This window comes from Capricornis sumatraensis, chromosome 11 (genome assembly GCF_032405125.1).
Source record: "Capricornis sumatraensis isolate serow.1 chromosome 11, serow.2, whole genome shotgun sequence".
NCBI classification, from domain to species: domain Eukaryota; kingdom Metazoa; phylum Chordata; class Mammalia; order Artiodactyla; family Bovidae; genus Capricornis; species Capricornis sumatraensis.
This window is the reverse complement of record NC_091079.1, coordinates 99,472,716-99,490,967: the sequence shown is the minus strand read 5'-3', so window position 1 is coordinate 99,490,967 and position 18,252 is coordinate 99,472,716. Positions and strand designations below refer to the sequence as shown.

At 36.2% G+C, this 18,252-nt stretch overlaps 1 protein-coding gene across 3 annotated transcripts in view; it reads right to left on the bottom strand.

Annotated features, from left to right (window-relative positions):
• Nucleotides 1-954: 954 nt before the first annotated feature.
• SNX16 (sorting nexin 16) overlaps nucleotides 955-18,252 on the bottom strand; it is a 34,587-nt gene continuing 17,289 nt past the window's right edge. For all 3 annotated transcript variants that reach the window (XM_068983456.1, XM_068983458.1, XM_068983457.1), the window contains 4 exons: nucleotides 9,391-9,460; nucleotides 5,230-5,366; nucleotides 4,592-4,711; nucleotides 955-3,904 (listed from right to left, as the gene is read on the bottom strand). In XM_068983456.1, coding sequence (XP_068839557.1) covers nucleotides 3,811-3,904; nucleotides 4,592-4,711; nucleotides 5,230-5,366; nucleotides 9,391-9,460 — 421 coding nt within the window. In that variant the 3' untranslated portion in view covers nucleotides 955-3,810. The remainder of the gene's footprint in view (nucleotides 3,905-4,591; nucleotides 4,712-5,229; nucleotides 5,367-9,390; nucleotides 9,461-18,252) is intronic.

Genomic DNA, 18,252 nt, shown 5'->3' with positions numbered 1-18,252 from the left:
CACTAGGACATTTCAAGTCTGTATCTAGTCTTCCCTGCATCTAAAATGCTCCCTTTCATCTACTGAGTATACATTGGCTGTATTTTTAATTATTTATCTGGAGATAACACAATACTGTTCTATTGGGTTGGCCAAAAATTTCGTTCAGGTTTTTCTGTAATATCTTATGGAAAAGATCACTTTTGTCACTTTCTGATACTTATCACTTTTCTGTCAGTGAGAAATATCAAAATGGTAAGTAGCACCTGCTCTAATTTGAGGCAACAGTTAAAACCATAACTTGAGTTTATTAATATTGTGCTCTGACCAAGAAGCTACCAATAGCTACCAACAGACAGCATGTCTAAATTTGCACTCACGTTTACTGATTTTACTCAAAGGCACCTTTTAAAGTAATTTGTATAGTTACTGGTATCACTTAAGGGTGCAAGAACTGTTTCAGTGCAGGCTATGGCAAGTTCTTATCTAACGGAGTCTAAAATATTCAGGCCTGAGACTTTACTGGAACAAAAATACATCTGCTCTAATTGAATAAGTTAAATAGTGAAGAAAATTGGAGTTAAGTGAAAATGAGAGAAAAATAAAGTCATATTCACTACACAAAAGCAGAACTTATAAGCTTCTATACAGTAGCTATGGGTGAACCACAATTTGGCTTACAGCTGCCCAGAAAACAAAACAAGATAGTAATATAGTCTTTAAGATAAAAACAAATCACTTGTTTAGGAGAAGCACAGGTTTTACTGGAACTGAGACCTAAGAGAATTCTCTCCCATGAGTTCTCGTAACAGGTACACAATGTGACAGAGAAGACATCAGTTTTAAACACACATGTATTGAAAATACAAGTTTTGGTGACCGTTTTTGCCAGTACAAGCCAACAGCATCGAAACAAACAGCAACGGAACAAAGCTACTTCTACAAAGAATCAAAATGTGGACCAAATATGTAGCTCTTTGAAAATCTGCCATAAAATTTAGATTCCTTTCTTTACTATTTGGGAATACAAACTTGTTTTAACATCACTGGAAGTAATAAAAACCCATTTCAAAAACAGACTAATTATTCTTGGACCTAAGGCCACTGTTTCCTTTGTCTCACAGACATGTGCAGTAAACTACATGGTTTATCTCAGGACAGTGTTTCCTTCCTTTAAATAAACATTTGTTGATTTAAAAAAAAATAGCTGTTGCTGATTTGGCTGTGCTGTGTCTCAGTTGTGGCAGGCAGAGTCTTTAGTTGTGGCACGTAGGTTCTTCGTGGTGGCGTGTGGGAGTAGCTCCCTCACCAGGGACTGAACCCAGGACCCAGCACTGGAGTGCAGAGTCATGGCCACTGGGGATGTCCCCGACCATGGTTTTCTAAATGAATGTGCTTTAAATGGCTAATCTAAGTTTAGTAGATAGAACACGTTCTAAATGCTGAATTTTATGGTTGTGTTTCTTATACATGGACTTAATTTTCAAAAGGTTAAAAAACTATTCACAGAATGTTTTCTGTTTCAGTTACGTTCAAAGTTTTTATTGATATTGGTTACATTTGAAGTGCACTGCACCTATTCAGAGAGACTTAAAGTGATCAGTAATATAAAGCATAAACTTAACAGGAAAATCACAGACTCAGTCCCCATCTGTGCAACGCAGCAGACGCAGCTGCCAGCAAATGTCCCCGTGTGCCACTGACGATATATGCCGCAGTCTCAAACCCGGCTGCAAGGGGAGCCGAGAAAACAAGCTTCCCCAGCTCTCATTCTGGAGCTGGCAAAGAAGAGGAATGCAAATACCTGTTGGGTTAGTCACTACAGTCCAATTTACAGTAATTGTAGGGACAATAAGAACACAGAAACTGGAGCGGAAAAATGGCATTCATGATCTGACAAGACAGCTACTATTGCCTGAAAAAATAATTTACTAAATGAATATAATACTGGGAATAAAATGCATTATAAAAGTAAAAAAAATTAAATTCTAAATACATATAAATAATAGTGATTTCCCTAATTAACAAGAGTTTTTCTTCAACCATTTCAGTTTTAAATACAATCTTCTGAAAGGCCAGATTCTGAAAGTGTCTGGTTCACTGTAAACAGACATATATGTAGCACTGCAATACCTGAAATTTATTATCGTGTTTTATTTACTAAAAGTGGTATCAATTTAAATGATTGTTCTCTTTAAGCCTTTTTAAACATTTTGAAATGAACAAGTAGGCCATTTTATTATACTCTTTCTGTTTCCCAGGATAGGAAACATATTTCTAATACAATTTGTCGAAAATATTCTGAGATAAAGCATACCTGTCCATTTTGATGAAAACTTTAAAAAAGTTTTGGTACTTTGGTAAAAAGCAGTCTCCTTTTTAGGTCAAAGACTAACAACAGCCATTGTATCTGTTTATCTATGTCAGTAGAATTTTAAACAACTGCACCTTAATATGCTGTATGTCAAGACACTGATAAATTTTAGAGGAGGGAAAAAATGGAGATTGTTATTTTAATTCCCCAATAAGTTTCCTTCAGTTTTTAGAAAGCATATGCAGTTCAATATACCAACTGGAATTTCAAAATGCTAGAATGATTTATTAACAGCAATATGCAAAACAGTAGAAATATAAAATAAAATGAGTAACTTCATACTATAAAACAAAACAAGGCACTTTGGACAACTATATGCAAAGCTGAAATAAACATCTTTTTCATAAAGCAGACTCAAAGGACTATAGAAGACTTTTGTAAAAGGTGAAATAGTGAAGGCACTATATAATTCTTTTTCCTAACTCCACTTACTAAAGAAACTCACCAATTAAACTTGGCACAAAGGAGTTTAATTATCATAAAGTGCATCACTTAGCTAAATATATTAAGAAGAAAATCAGCATCAAGACATTATAGCAACATGTTTATATGTACAGAAATAAAAACGCAATGCCAGGAGCTGACACAGGAACTCTGCAGGGTATATGGCTTTTTCTCTCTTATTTTTTGTATGACTGCCTATTTGCTTAGAATCTGTATTTTCAAAGGAGTATGCCCTGATTAGCTAAAAGAGGTAGTGTTCTGAAAAAGGCAAACCCATTGATTCTATAGGTAGAGATTTAAGATAAAGATTACATGGAAAATAAATAAGTGTAACATGTAATACACTGGTACACTTATTATAGTATTTGGATATTAATGAATTTGCTTTTCAAATCAAAGCTATTTTATCACTTTAGCTGTGTTATTATAGCTCTTTCAGAGTTTTGCTTTGGTACTAGAAAGTTTTCTTCTTCTTGTAAATAGTAACATTCCAAATAAGCAACTTTCATTTAGAGATGATAAACATGTCAATACTTAAAACTCATCTTTACCACTCATTTAAACCATTAATAAAAATATATCAGATCAGAGACACAAGGAAGTATATATTCAACAGACAGCAACATGCAATTTATGTCCACTGAACTAATACAACTGGCGATTTAAACACATACACACACAGTGTGCTCATCCATGTTAGTCTGGATCAATATATTGGCAAAATACCAAAATAATTTATGTGCACTATTTAAGGATGTGGGCCTTGATGACAGAACTCTTAACTAGATTTTTTTTCAGTGTATTAAATACACAGTTTGTCTAAAAGACAATTTAAAGCAACAATGAATATATTTCCTACACCAATAAATTAAATTTTCCTTTATGTAAACTTTATACATGTGCAATCTGGCTTTTTAATGTAGACAATTCAGTCTCTTTTTTCTTTTTAAATATCTGTCACTCTATTCTAAATTCACAGGAACATACAAATGGAAGGAACCACTGGAGCTGCATCAGTCTTCTGCATTATATGCCACTTCTGCTACTTCTATGTCTGATATGGAACTTTTCGGTTCACTAAAACTTGAGTATTGCTTATTATCAGCCCTGCAATAAAAGAGAAACACAATGAAGAGACCAGATGCACACTACTTCACCTATTACCTTATAATTTTTTTTTTACCTCCTGTAAAGAATATTAAATGGAAAAATACTCAATAAAAAAGAATATCTAAATATTCAATCAGAAATTTAATAAAGTTATCGTTGCCAGATAACACCTTTGGGGATTTATTTTTAACTCTTTCAGCTTTCTGACCTACTATTTTTCAATAAAAATCTAGTTTGTAATGACCTTTACCAACATAAAATTTGTTCTCATGGTTATAAGCCTAACGACTATCACTGAAGTATTAATGATGACCTGGATTTATACACAATACAAATTCTCTGTGTGTTCAAATATACTATCTATTCATGACTCCTATTATGTAGACAGGGTGGATGTTATGACAGTGCCCCACGCTGGCACGGAAAAGCCTGACACTGAGAGAGATTAAAGGGACTTGTCAAGGTTACAAAATCAACGAATTAACCGAGTCACACCCCTGTTAATTCAGACATATCTTCAAAATGAGTAATAAACTGTATAGCCTGGATAACACAGAGCCTGTGTTTGCTCATCAGAGCCATGGTACAATGATCCTGAATTCACAAAAACAGGTCCCACAGAGCATGACTATTTCCCGCCAACTACTCAGATGATTAGGCTATAGTAAGCCAAACCTTATATACCTAGATTCTTCATCCAGGGCACCCTGATCAATCTCAAGCGCAGAGGGCTCCACCTTCACGGTCTGTCTGCCGTCTGTTCCTGATGTAAGCAGCGACTCTTCAGGTTTCAGAGATAACGTCCTAGAGGTAAAGTACAGTGACAAGTTGTTTTCTATGAATAAAATAGGTATATATTTATTGTTGTCGATGCACGTAGCTTTAGCAGCTTTTAGCTGCTCTAAGTGGAGTCATATACTTAATAAACTGCTGACTCTAAGTGTCAACAGTGAAATCAGTACTTATGATTAATTTAAAATGATTTTAACATCAATTTGATATATGCTGACAAGAAGGGAAACTGGAAGTTTCAATATGTGAAAAGTTGGTATAAATGACTAGAAACAAACATGATTTAAATAGGTTAAAATAAATAATGTTTGCCTTGGTGAACAGCTAGCTTTATGTTCCTGGTATTTCCTATCCTTCAAATTTTCAGCCTTCTAAATAAATAATCAGACAATAATTTTCCCCATCTATGAGGATGTACACCATGAGTCTAAGACTTCTGGAGTCAGAAATTTCCTAAATGGACAAAAGGTATTTAGTCCAGAGTACTGAGCTGAACTTGTTGGACTGAAAATGCAGTCCACAGCACATACCTGATTCTGTTTTCTAGAGTGTCTATAAGAAGTTGCTTCTCACTGAGCAGTTTCTTCAGTGATTCCAACTCTTTTTGTTTTTCAAGTAGTTCTTTTTGAAAACGGTAGTTTGTCTCTTCTAAAGTTTCACAGAAAGCCTTAAAAACAAACAGCAAATAGAAACCGCATGCAAAACGCGAAGACCATGAACCACTTCTGCAGTACATGCTGAAGAGTGTACCTGAAGAGCTCAAGAAAGAACACAGCTAACCGAGATAATACGGATGCAACCCAGGTGCTTTGCTCTCCACTCTCACCTTTTTAGGTCTCTGCTACCTTGGCTCCCACTTACTGGGGAAATCACAGATAAATACAGGTCCCTTTTCCTGAGAACTATTAAGTAGCAAGCCAGGGTGCCAGAGATGAATGCGCGATATGTCTCCAGTGTACAACTTGGAGAAAATTACCAATGACCACTGTTTTAGTTTCTATTCTCCTCATTCTGCTTTTGCCCACTCTGAGATGATTAAACTTAAAAAACAAAATGGAAACAAACTGTGATTATTGATTCCATTTGTGTTAGCTCAGAAGACATCTGATAATCAGAATTTCCATTATAGTACCTTCAATATTATTTCCCCTTACTTCTCCTTTCATTATATTCATGCCAGGACATTCTATCCTTTATAACAGGAAGCTAAACTACTGAAATAAAAATTAAAATCATACTGGCATGAAGAATGATGTCATGAAAAAATGTGGGTCACTTACACACTGTTTTCTTTTCAGTATTGCTGATCAATTCTTTGACTGATCTCTTGGTATCTATCCTCCCCTGTCTCCTGTGTGACTGTTTGAATCCTTCATTCCTGCAAACTCCCTACAGTATGTCACTCCTGGTTATCCCAAGCCCAGCAGATGATCTTAATTCCCATCCCCCCAAAAAATGCTACCCTCCCAGAATCCTTTGGATGAAATTTTTTATCATCCAAATTTACCCCCTCCCTCCCATCCCTACCTATGGCCAAATTCACTACGAGTCTTACTCTCTTTTCTATACTAACTGTGCCAAGGCAAATGCTAATAATGTCTTCTAATTGTCAAATCCAAAATGCTGGTTTTCTCAACTACACAGCATGTCACTATACTTCAAAAGTAAAAAAAAAAACAGTGAGATTTCTACTCGTTCTTTGCATGTGGGAATTCGCAGTTTTGTCCTTGATTATATATTCTCTTGCTCTATATGACATCCTTGGGCAATGACTGTTAGCACTATAACCTATGCTATTTGCTATCTACTTCCTTTTTTTTTTTTTCCCCTGCTAATTTCCAGCCCAGACCTTTCCTGAGTACACAGTTGTCATTCATATGCGTATTGGTCCTCTTCCATTGGATGGACCAACAGTAGGTTAGAATGCACTCCCAAGGGAACATCTGCTCTACCTCCTAATCCCGAATCACTAAATCCACCGGGCAGGCCTCTTAGATCATGGCATTTTGCTGCTTTCTACGACCCAGGCGGCCCAGTCTTTTCCACTCACCTCTTCTCCTCCTCTTCCGCTGACTCATTAACATCTTGTATGTGTTTGTCATTTACTCATTTCTACTCTGCAGTACTGGCAGCATAAGGATAATTAATGAGGTCAATGAAAGAAGATAGTCCAGACGTGAACCCTGTTCTTTCACATTCACTTGGACTTTTGATAAAGGTGCCAATATAACTCAACACAGGGCACTGATGATTAAATATTTATAGAAACTCAGGATCATTATTTCACACCTTATACAAAATTAGCTCAGGATGGATGTAAGAGTTAAAACTATAAAGCTTCTAGAAAAAAAATAGGAGAAAATACTTGTGGTCATATGTTAGGCAGAGTTCTTGTGATACAATACCAAAAGCATAAGCCAAAATAGAAAAGTGATAAAATGAATATCTTAATAATTAAAAACATTAGTACTTCAAAATATACCATTGAGAAGATAAAAAGACACATACAGACTATGAGAAAATATGTGCAAAAAATGTATTTGATAAAGGACTTGTATCTAAAGAATTCTCACAACTCAGTAAGACAAACAATCCAACTAAAAAAATAAGCAAAAAGCTTCATCAAGGAAAACATACAAATGGCATAAAAAGCACATGAAAAAGCAATTAACATGAAAATCATTACAGAAATAAAATTCAAAGTTTAATGAAAGACCATGACATATCTACAAGAAAGGCTATAATCCAAAAGACAGATAACATCTAATGCCTGTGAGAATCTGGAGAAACTGGAACTCTCATACACGGCAAGTAGGAACGTAAAATGGTACAGCCACTTGAGAAAATTCTGCTTCTTAAAAAAAGTTAACATAAATGTTTGGTTATATGGCAAATTATGTTTGCCATATAACCAGACATTCTACTCTCAGGAACCAACCTAGGAGAAAAAGTCTTCTTGAAATTGTTCATAGCTGCATTATTCATAATAGTACAAAGCTGGAAATAATCCAAATATCCCTTAGCTGGTGACTGGATAAACAAAATGTGGTACATGTGTCCAGTGGAAAACCATTCAATAATAAAAAGTAATGAAACACTGAGAGACTGTAACATGGATGGGCTTCCCAGGTGACACTCCCCAGGGGTAAAGAATTTGCCTGCCAGTGCAGGAGATGCAAGAGACCTGGGTTCAAGCCCTGGGTTGGGAAGATCCCTGGAGTAGAAAATGGCAACCCACTCCAGTATTTCTGCCTGAAAAATTTCACGGACAGAGGAGCCTGGTGGGCCACAGTCCATGGGGTCACAAAGAGTCTGACGTGACTGACAGACTGAGCACATCATTAGCACACATAACATGGATGGTGCTCAGAAGCATTATGTTAAATTATGCACATTGTACATATGGTATTATGTATTTATATAGACACATATACATTTACATGCATGTGAGTTGGTGATGGACAGGGAAGCCTGGCGTGCTGCAGTCCATGGGGTCGCAAAGAGTCGGACACGACTGAGTGACTGAACTGATACATATTTATATATACACACGTGTGTAAGTTGTTTTAGTAGTGTTCAATTCTTTACAACCCTGTGGACTGTGGCTGCCAGGCTCCTCTGTCCACGGGATTCTCCAAGCAAGAATACTGGAATGGGTTGCTATGCCCTCCTCCAGGGGATCTTCCCCATTCAGGGATGAAACCGGTGTCTCCTGCATCGCAAGCAGACTCTTTACTGCTGAGCCGCTGGGGAAGCACTGTATATACACGGTATGGTTCTATCTGCATGAAATAACCAGAAAAGAGATTCGCAGAGACTGAGAGCAGGACAGTAGTCATCTGAGGCTGGCACTGCAAGATGGCTTGTATAATTTTTTTTGAGGTAGTGGAAATTTCTAAAACTGGAGTATGTTAATGAAGGCACAACTCTACAAATTTACTAAAAGTTATTAAGTTGTACATTTACAATGAAATAGCAAATAATAAATTTTATGGATGAAAATTTTACTTCAATAAAGCTGTTTTTTAAAAAAGCTACGGCATTCTTCTAACACAAAAAACTGACTCAGTTTAACTGAAAACATTAACAATTAAATCGGTTACACTTAAAAGTCATTAAACACTTAGGGAAAAACTTGCATAAAATCCTAGCTAATTTATTATTATCAAATCTGTGAATCTAGCCAATTTCTTCAAGAAATAGGCCACTCTAAACGTCAATTAGCGTAATTTGAGTAGCATCAAGCTTGAGCTGAACTGATAACAAGATAGTAACTTCAACTTCTGGAGATTAGTTGTTTGGATTTGATTTTAAATGTAGTTTCCTTACTTTGATACTTGGATGGAAGAAAATTCAACATACATATATTGCTTTTGAATGTAAAATAAATTTCCAAGTAGTTTTTTTTTGTTTTGTTTTCTGAAATGGTAAAAACACAGAAAATAAATGTAGGATTTAATTTTAGAGCTTCACTGACTATATGACATGTACGAAATTTTACTTTTTTTACTGAATTAGGTCCATATACTTCAATGAAAGAAAGCTTTGACTCAAACATTAAAAGCTTTCTGTGCAAAACTACCAGCCTGAAATTGTAATTTTGCTGTTTGCTGTTCCATTCAAGAAACAATGCAGCTACTGTGTGGTATTATTTGCTCCTCTTTTCACGTGATATATAATACGGCACTTACCCTGCTTTCTTCTAAGCTATCAAATGGACCCGGTGGATCATCCAGACAAAGAAAGTCTCTCACTGCAAGGCTTTCAAAGGAAAAAAAAAAAATGCTGGGGTACAAATAAGTTTACAAAAGACAGCAGAAAGTAAAAGTTATTCCAAAGTAATGGTGTTTTAAGTACGTTGGTTCTTCTGATAAGCAAGAAAATAAGCAAGATGGCTTATGTGTTTTCACACAGGTAACAAAATACAAATATAAAATCTATCGAGATACAAAGATTTTGGGTTATTTCTAAGATCCTATGAACATAAACAGAGATTCTGAATTTGTTACATAGTTTATATGACATAAAACATAAATCTGAATAACAGTACAAGAGAGCAACTTAAATGGTGAACAGGCATAGCATTACGTTCAGAGAAATGTTAATTTGAACTAGTTTAAAAAAGTCATGATCTTGTTATGAAGAAATACAATTTCTAGTTTATACATCATTGTTTCTTCTTCAGGAGATGATGCTAAAGTAATTACAAATTAAAGGTTTTTCTTGCAATTATGTTTATTATATTAATTTACTTAAATATTTTCTCTAGAGAGTTCAAGACAAAGATTTCTGACCATCCCATTTATGAAGTACCAAAAATTTCAAAATAATGAAATAATATGGATAGTTATATCTACACTTTTCAACAATCAGAAACAGGTTAAGAAGGTAAAAACTGAACTTCCTTGTTATATGACATTCCTCTTTCTAAAAAGTAATTTGGGATTGAGAGACAGCTGTATGTGTGTGTTAAAAATGCAGATACTTAGTATGACTGGGCTTCCTCAGTGGCTCAGCAATAAAGAACTCAGCTGCAATACAGGAGATGGTCAGGAAGATCCCCCGGAGAAGGAAATGACAATCCACTCCAATATTCTTGCCTGGGAAACCCCCTGGGCAGAGGAGCCTGGTGGGCTATAGTCCATGGGGTTGCAAACAGTTGGACACAACTTAGCAACTAAACAAGAGTTCTACTCAAATGATGTCCAACGGATTCTCTAATTTTTTTTTTCACTATAATTCTAAGGTTATATTCTATGTCCCACTTTGTTTAATCTGTGGCATAAGAATGAAATTTAAAACTGGCATCACAACTGTAATTTACAAAACACTTTTTTAAGGGGCTCAATACATTTCTTCTGTTTCAATAGGACTCAGCTGATGGAGGAAGAGAGTTAATACTCTCAAGCTTTTTTTCTTATCCAAGAAAAGGGGCAGACAAGAATGTCTGATAGAGAGAAGTGTTTGAGAAAACAACTGCTTTATCAAAAATTCTGATCCTTTTTTCCTGCCTAGAAAATCAAGCTCTTCCCCCTTCTTGAGAATCACTGACTAGAGAACTTTACTTAGATTTGATAAACATTTGATTATGTGCCATGGCCTGCTCAGTGATTTTTTATATATCATCAATGTATGATTTACAAATAAATCAAGTAAATTCAAATAAAGTATAAGTACCAAAGAGTCTATATTATTAAATGACCTATGGATTAAATAAAAGTCTATTCTTTTAAAAAAAGTTTTACTTGTTCACCGATAAGTTCAATATAACCCCTAATCTCTCTTCTGTATTCAATGCTTAATACTTTTCATTTGACCATGATAATAAAGGTAATTATCAGGATAGGAGAGAAATCTATCTAGGAGAAAAGCCAATAATCTGGAATTGAAAGGTAAGAAAAGACCACCTTTCTGCTCTCTTTAGTACCTAAATTTTTAGAGTGGTTGGGAAATCCCTATTTTAAAATTGTGATTAATTGTTAACTTAATGTGACCAAAGATAAGGAAACCAGAGATGGTATCGTTCAGCATTGTTTTTATCAGAGCAAATTTGCCCTGTAACTTAGACTCTTCCTTTGAGTCTCCTGAAAGAGTTTCCTTTAGAAGAGTTTCACTGTAATTTTCAAATTTCTTAAAGAACTATTTCACTCAGTGAATCTTCACCTTCTATTTCATAATGTATTTTTTTTCTTTCATGGGTATGTATTTGTTTACATCCCAGTTTCCTAACAGACCAGTAATTTAAAGCTAAATGTGCTCTTTATCTCAAAGTTTATATTAAAAAAAGCTAAAAATAATGCCTACAACTCATTAAAAAGTCAATAAAGAGCTAAGTAAAAAACATACTAAAATACTAGATACTAATTCTGTCAAAACCAAATTAAGCACAAAAAGTTGCTGCATGAAAAAATTAATGAGGGATTTCAGATAGAAATGTTTTATCAGTTACTACTTCTCTTCAGTATTCTCAACTAGTAAAAAGAAAATAACAAAATGTGACATTGACTATAGCCCTGAGGACAGGGACTCTCAAGGCTGGTGGCAGTGAGGGGTCGCCGTGCAGGAGCTGGGCTGGCGGGTGTGAGGCTGAAGGGCTCACGCTTCCGTTCCTGTGGCGGATGTGTGGGCCTGGTTTACACCTTGATTATGGCGCACCTGGTTACTTTCAGCTCATTTGTGTCCCGACCTTCAGTTTTATTCCTTCTAACACGAAATGCTTCCACAACAAATGTTTTATGTCTAACCCACCTTAAAACCCATCTGTGCGTCCTCTAACAAGAAAGAACAAAGCTGAGGTCTTGGTGTTGGCATAAAGTACCTGCGCACATTCAAACTTTAACCGCCTTCCGTATTTGACACTTCAGAAATGGTGCTGTCTCACGCCTGCCGCTATCATCCTGGTCCAGCCTTTCCTCTACATGCTACCAGGCTCAGTGCTCTTATACGCATTACGACACCACCTTGAAGACATCCCTTTCACGGGACTTCCACATGGTCTTATTAGTATTATCTGTTTAACTAAGCAGTCTTCTCTTCATCAAAAAGTAGATGACAAGTTTCAGGACTGTACAGAATCTGAACCAATTAATTAGCACAGCACAGAGTTACTGTTCAAAAATAATGAATTTATTTGTAAGAGCTATGCAATTAGGGAAAAAAAAAGGAATGAAACTCCTAAGAGCATCAGAACAAACTTCTATTCACTCTGTAGATAAATAATACAGCAGAACTCTCAGATTTGAGATAGATTTTAGTTTTCAACAGATATTCCTACTTTCATGAGAAAGTAAGATTAGACAGCAAAATGTAAGACCAGAAGTCTTAAGAGTTAAAAGAAGGTTAGAATTTGGTTGCTTCTGATGGTATCACTTCAAGATTTATAAAGAAGCACAGCAAAAAGAATAAGAAACTTAGAGCTAAAAGGGGATATTTTTAGAGACCATTTAGTCTAATTACTTCATTTTCTAATTGGAGACATTGATTAAAATCAGTTAAGTAATTGCTTAAAATTATTTCACTACCAAGCTCAGGAAACTGAACTTTGCATAACATCTTTGAGACCCAATTAGGTAAGAGTTTACATGTATCTGAATACAACATATTTAGCTTTACTGCATTAAAAAGAAAACTATCCATAATTAAATGTCTACCAAACTAATGTTTTGTGTAAAAATCGCCCAACCAACCTTAGCAATAATGTGTTCATTCTCATGACCTGGCATTATATAAGCTATTGCTTATATCTAAGTTATTGCTTACATAACTGAGTTCCTTCATTCTCTAAAAATACTAAGGTTAACTCAACCTCTCATGATAGTCTCTTTATATATAAAAACAACTTTTACACATGAGAAGATATGAACATGTATAAAAAAGTTACTTTAGATATTCTTGCTCGAAATTTATAATTTACCGACTTTTACAACTAGAAGAGACCCCTAAAAAATCATTAATTCAATATATCCTATGTAATAATTCCCTCTTTAATACCACTGCTAGTTATCTAGCCTAGTCTCTTCTAATACTTAAGGTAAACTCACTTACTCAAAAGGCAGAACACATTTCTATACCAGATAGCTTGAAAGGATATGTAACTTTTTTATCTGAGTTTAGGGGGGCTTCCTCTAACTTCTCATTTATTCTGAGTTTTACATGTTAGTCTTGCTGTTCAAAATGAGGTCCTAGGCCAGTGGCATCGGCATCACTGAGAAACCAGTTAGAAATGCCGCATCTCCACTCCAGACCTTGCTAATTCAGAATCTGCGTTTGAACATGATGTGCCTGACAGTGGAGAAGCCTGGCTTTAGAGCTAACTATCATCTGACTGACTCTTTTCTGGGTGTTCATGCATTCACTCATCTCGTCCATGCTTGGTCTTCACTGCTGCGTGGTATTTAGCTGTGGAGAGCAGGGGCTACTCTGGGTGCGGGGGTCTCTCTTGTGGAGCACTCTGGGGCAGGTGGGCTTCAGCGGCTGCAGTTCCCAGGCTCCAGGGCACAGGCTCACCAGCTGCAGCGCCTGGACTCAGTTGCCCCGAGGCGTGTGGGATCTTCCCGGATCAGGAATGGAACCTGTGTCTCCTGCACCGGCAGGAGGATTCTTTACCACTGAGCCACCAGGAAAGCCCTCATTTGATTAATTCTTTTCCCCATCACAAGCCTTTCAAACACCTGAATATGGTTATCATGTCTCTCCAAGTAAGTTTTCTTTTCAAGGGGTAAAGATTCTCATTTCTTTCAACTGATTCCTCATGTAAAATGTTTGGATAGTATTTTTTTTTAATAATGAGCTTCCATTAATCCAGATATACCTGGACTTTTTTTCTTTTAAAATAGATGTAGAATTTAAAACACTGAATTCTGGCACTGAACCCCTTATAGATGAATGGTAATATAAGGAAAATATATATAATTTTAACTCTTGCATTTTAAAGCATTAAGAAGAAAAATCTGGTAAATCAGGATATATGTGTAGTAATTCTGAAAACAGGGAGTAGTAAGATATTTGCTGTGCTGATTAAATGATGCAATTATTTCAAAATAGCAGAAGCCAGGATAAAACAACAGCTATATTTTAACTATACAGCTATGAGAGACCTTCCCCATCCATCCATCTTTACACATTTGACAAGCTAAGTTAGATGCTGTTTCGGGTACAGGACTGGGCCTGCTTGCTTCTGCATTTTGATGTAATATTCCTTCTCATTTGGAAAGTCCTTCTTTACTTTCTCTCTGTCAGTTCAAATATCAGTAATTCTTTAAAACCCAACTTAAATACCACCGTCTAGGAAGCCTCCTCTAACTCCTCCAGTTAAGTTTTCTCTTTCTTCCCCTTCTGAAAAAGACAGATATCCAACTTTTAGTTTTTTGGTGTGTCTTCTTCCTATTTAGTTTTCTTAAATAAAGGATTAGCATCTAATGAACCTTTCTTTGTGTAGCTGCAATACCTTATCTACCATAAAAGACCTAAATAAACATTTATTGAACAAACAAAACCATTAAGAAATTTTATCATGAAAATATTAACATTTTTGTTTTATTCTGTATTCTCTAAATGTATCTGGAAATATTATTCTCTTAAAACACTTAAATCAACAATTCTTAAATCCTTCAGATCTCAACTGTGATGTGAGGTGCTAAGGAATCAAAAAGCAAAGTGAAAGAACTGCGTAAAGAATTAATATCAAACAATTATTTGGCCGTATAGAGACAGTAACTTTCTATGCTGCCATTCCAACTGTAACAGGATGCTAACAGGCGTACCAACAGGTAATGTAAACTAACTGACACTTTAAATAGTGATTCTTATATATGCAATTTCATGTTTCTATAAAGAAGAGCTGGGATTCTGTCTTTCCCCTTTCCTCCCTTGGAAGAGATTCACAGATGGACCCGTAATCTTAATTTGTCATTCATGGTCCTCAAACCCCACTCCCTACTTGCAGTGTTGTCTGGCTCACTGCAAACAGGACTGATCTTCCCCTTCTCTGAATTCCTTTTACTTTTATCATCTGTATCATGTCAAGTAGAAGTTTCTAATCTCCCTTATTTTGTTAGAAGAGAAGCCGAATGTCTTCAAAGGAATTAAGATTAGTAAATAGATCCTCAATTTCTATTATACCCTTCTTAGTATGAAAAGGGACAAATTCTTAAGATATAGATTAATAACTCTTCTCTCTGCTAAGTCATGTTTTAAATACTAAGTAAGAAACTGCTTAAAATATGAAATAAAAAATGCTACTCATCACTCATGAAAAAGATAGTACCCTAGAACAAACAAGGTTTCTATGCTCATCTTACTTCCATGGGGTGGCAAAGAGTTGGACGTGAATTAACGACTGAACAACAGCAACAGCAACACATACACGATTTAGAGTCTATTTAAGTTATCTTACTGAATTCCTTCAGTATGAGATATATGACAAAAACACATAGGCATGTAAGTGTGAGGCACACGACAGGTTTTTGTGCAAGACTTTAGAACCTTTAATATTCTAGGAATGTCAAATGAAACCTTTCCACAACTTACTTGACCAAGAAATCTTTCTTTTCCTGAAAACACCTATCTGTGAACTGAACAAGACCACTATCACTGTTCTAAGGACTGTTTTAGAAACAGCATCTTGAATGTGTACTCTACAGAGATCTAGTACCAATAATTAAAAAAAGATACAGGTCAACTAAGACACATTTTTAATGTTTAAAAAAAATCAATAAATCATGAGTTTATCAATATGGTTCATACTATATAATATTTCATTAAATAAAAAGACGATGTAGTCATAGAATAAATTCAATTTTAATTTGCCATATTTTCAATACAAATATATAAAGGTTTACTGAATAAGGAGTAAGAGAAAAGGGGTAGGATTTGTTGATTTCTTAGAGATAAAAGTATTTTATGGTATGGTATAAAATATATTTTCTTCAAGGTTTTCTCTATGACTTTAGAGTTTGTTGGCTTTTATTCCTGCTTTGTATATCTGAATTAACACTAATTTTTTTTTCCCCTTTGGAGAGATACTAAAAAAAAAATACAGAAGAGTAGGGAGCATACATCTGCCCACCACCTAGACAAGAACACACAACTGCTAATTTTGATCATATTTGTTTCACCCTCTTTTTCTTATAAACAGTATAATAACAACTATCAACAGCTCTGCCACTCATTCAGCAAGGACTTTTCGACATGGACGGCTGCATTATGCTAACAGGCCCTGCACACTGAATGGTGGGTCAAAGGGCCAATGACCTACTCTGTGCGTGTACCTTTCAGACTGGTGGGAGAACACAGTCAAATAATCACAGAAATAGTTACAAACTGAAAGGCTACTAAAGTAAAGTTCCAACCAGCCTTTTTTGGCTGGGACCCCACATGAGGATTAAATCCTATTGCCAATGACATGAGTGACTATTTTCTCAGTTCTCTTAAGACTGGTGGTATATGGCTAGTATCATTCTAAAGAAAAGTTAGTTACATGCAACGGGTGTCTTAAGGCATTAGGAACTAACTTTCAGAACCAGCAGAGAAGATACAATGAGAAAGACTTGACCTAATTTTTAGTGGTGGTGATGGATGAGGGGTTGGTCAGGAGACCAACCTAAGGAAGTGAAGTCTGCTTGAAGCCTGAAGCAGTCATCTAGGCTGGGGCTGGGGGAGCAAGGGCAGTAGTGTGAAATGCCTTTCTAGGAACAGCTTACTAAAAAAGAAACAGGTGACTCTAAAAAAGTACAAGACCAATTATGTCTGATGTAGAGAATGGGAGCAGGGAGGAATAATGAAACATAAGGTGGGAAAGACAGACATGTAGTCAGGGCCCAGAAAGGAGGACTTAAATTGCACTACAAAAGGTCACTGTGGCTCCAATGGGCTTCAGAAATAGGAGTGGCTGAGGAAGACAGTGGTGGAAAGGAGTAATTTAAGTGAGAGGCAACCTCTTAGGCTAGAGTGGCAGTGGCAGGATGGAGAAAAGCTGACAGATTTGAGTAGTATTTAAAGTATAAAGGCAGGGATGTGTCCAGATGACTGGGTTTTGGGTAGACAAAGGGCTGAATATTGGGGGAAAGGGAGAGAATGCGCTGTGACATCTGTTCTAGGTCTGAGGTCACACTGAGATGTCTGAGGGAGACAGCAGGGAGGCAACCTCAGCAGTGGGTCTGGGAACGGGAGGAGGGGTCTGGCCTGCAGCTGCCTTATTAGAGGAGAGGGAGGAGGGCGGCAGAGGCCTCATGCAGTCACTGAGCTTAGTGCACGTTAGGAAGCAAGGTGTGTCCTTATAGTGCATGTGTCGTGCAACGTGAGGTGATATAAATAAAAGAGACACTAAGGAAAAAGGGTGAAAACTGCTGAAGATCGTGACAAAAGTGCGTCTACGCAACATGCTGTTGCGGCACTGTAAATGCTCTCTGCTGCTGTTTGGTCACGAAGGCGTGTCTGAGTCTTTCCTGACCCCATGGACTGCAGCCCGTCAGGCTTCCCCGTCCATGGGATTCTTCAGGCAAGAACACTGGAGTGGGTTGCCATTTCCTCCTCTAGGGGATCTTCCTGACCCAGGGATCCAACCCCTGTCTCATATACTGGCAGGTGGATTCTTTACCACCGAGGCACCTGGGAAGCTATAAATGCTCTCTAATTTTTTTCAAAACGGTTCTAATTTATCTGATAATGTAAGTTCCAAGATTAGATACCCAGGTGCAATCAGATCATTTAGCAATTTTCTTGTAAATATGTTCAGATACAAAAAATAAAGAAAGGATATAGATCCTTTCTTTCTCTTGCTAATAGTTTCTGGTACTTCTACCTCATTCTCTGTATAAATTAACCTGATTTCACGATTTTTGTATTACTTTGGAGAATTAAAAATACTGTCAAAATTATATGGTGTCATATTTACCAAAAATCTACCAATATGTTAGCTACTGTTTTAAGTTATTACTAAAATACTGAAATCAACTTTACAGCTTGGTGGATGGTTTGACTATATGGCACACAAAGTCTAACTTTGCTATACTTTTTGGAAGTGTTAATAAAAATCAAACACCAAATAGGTCCTT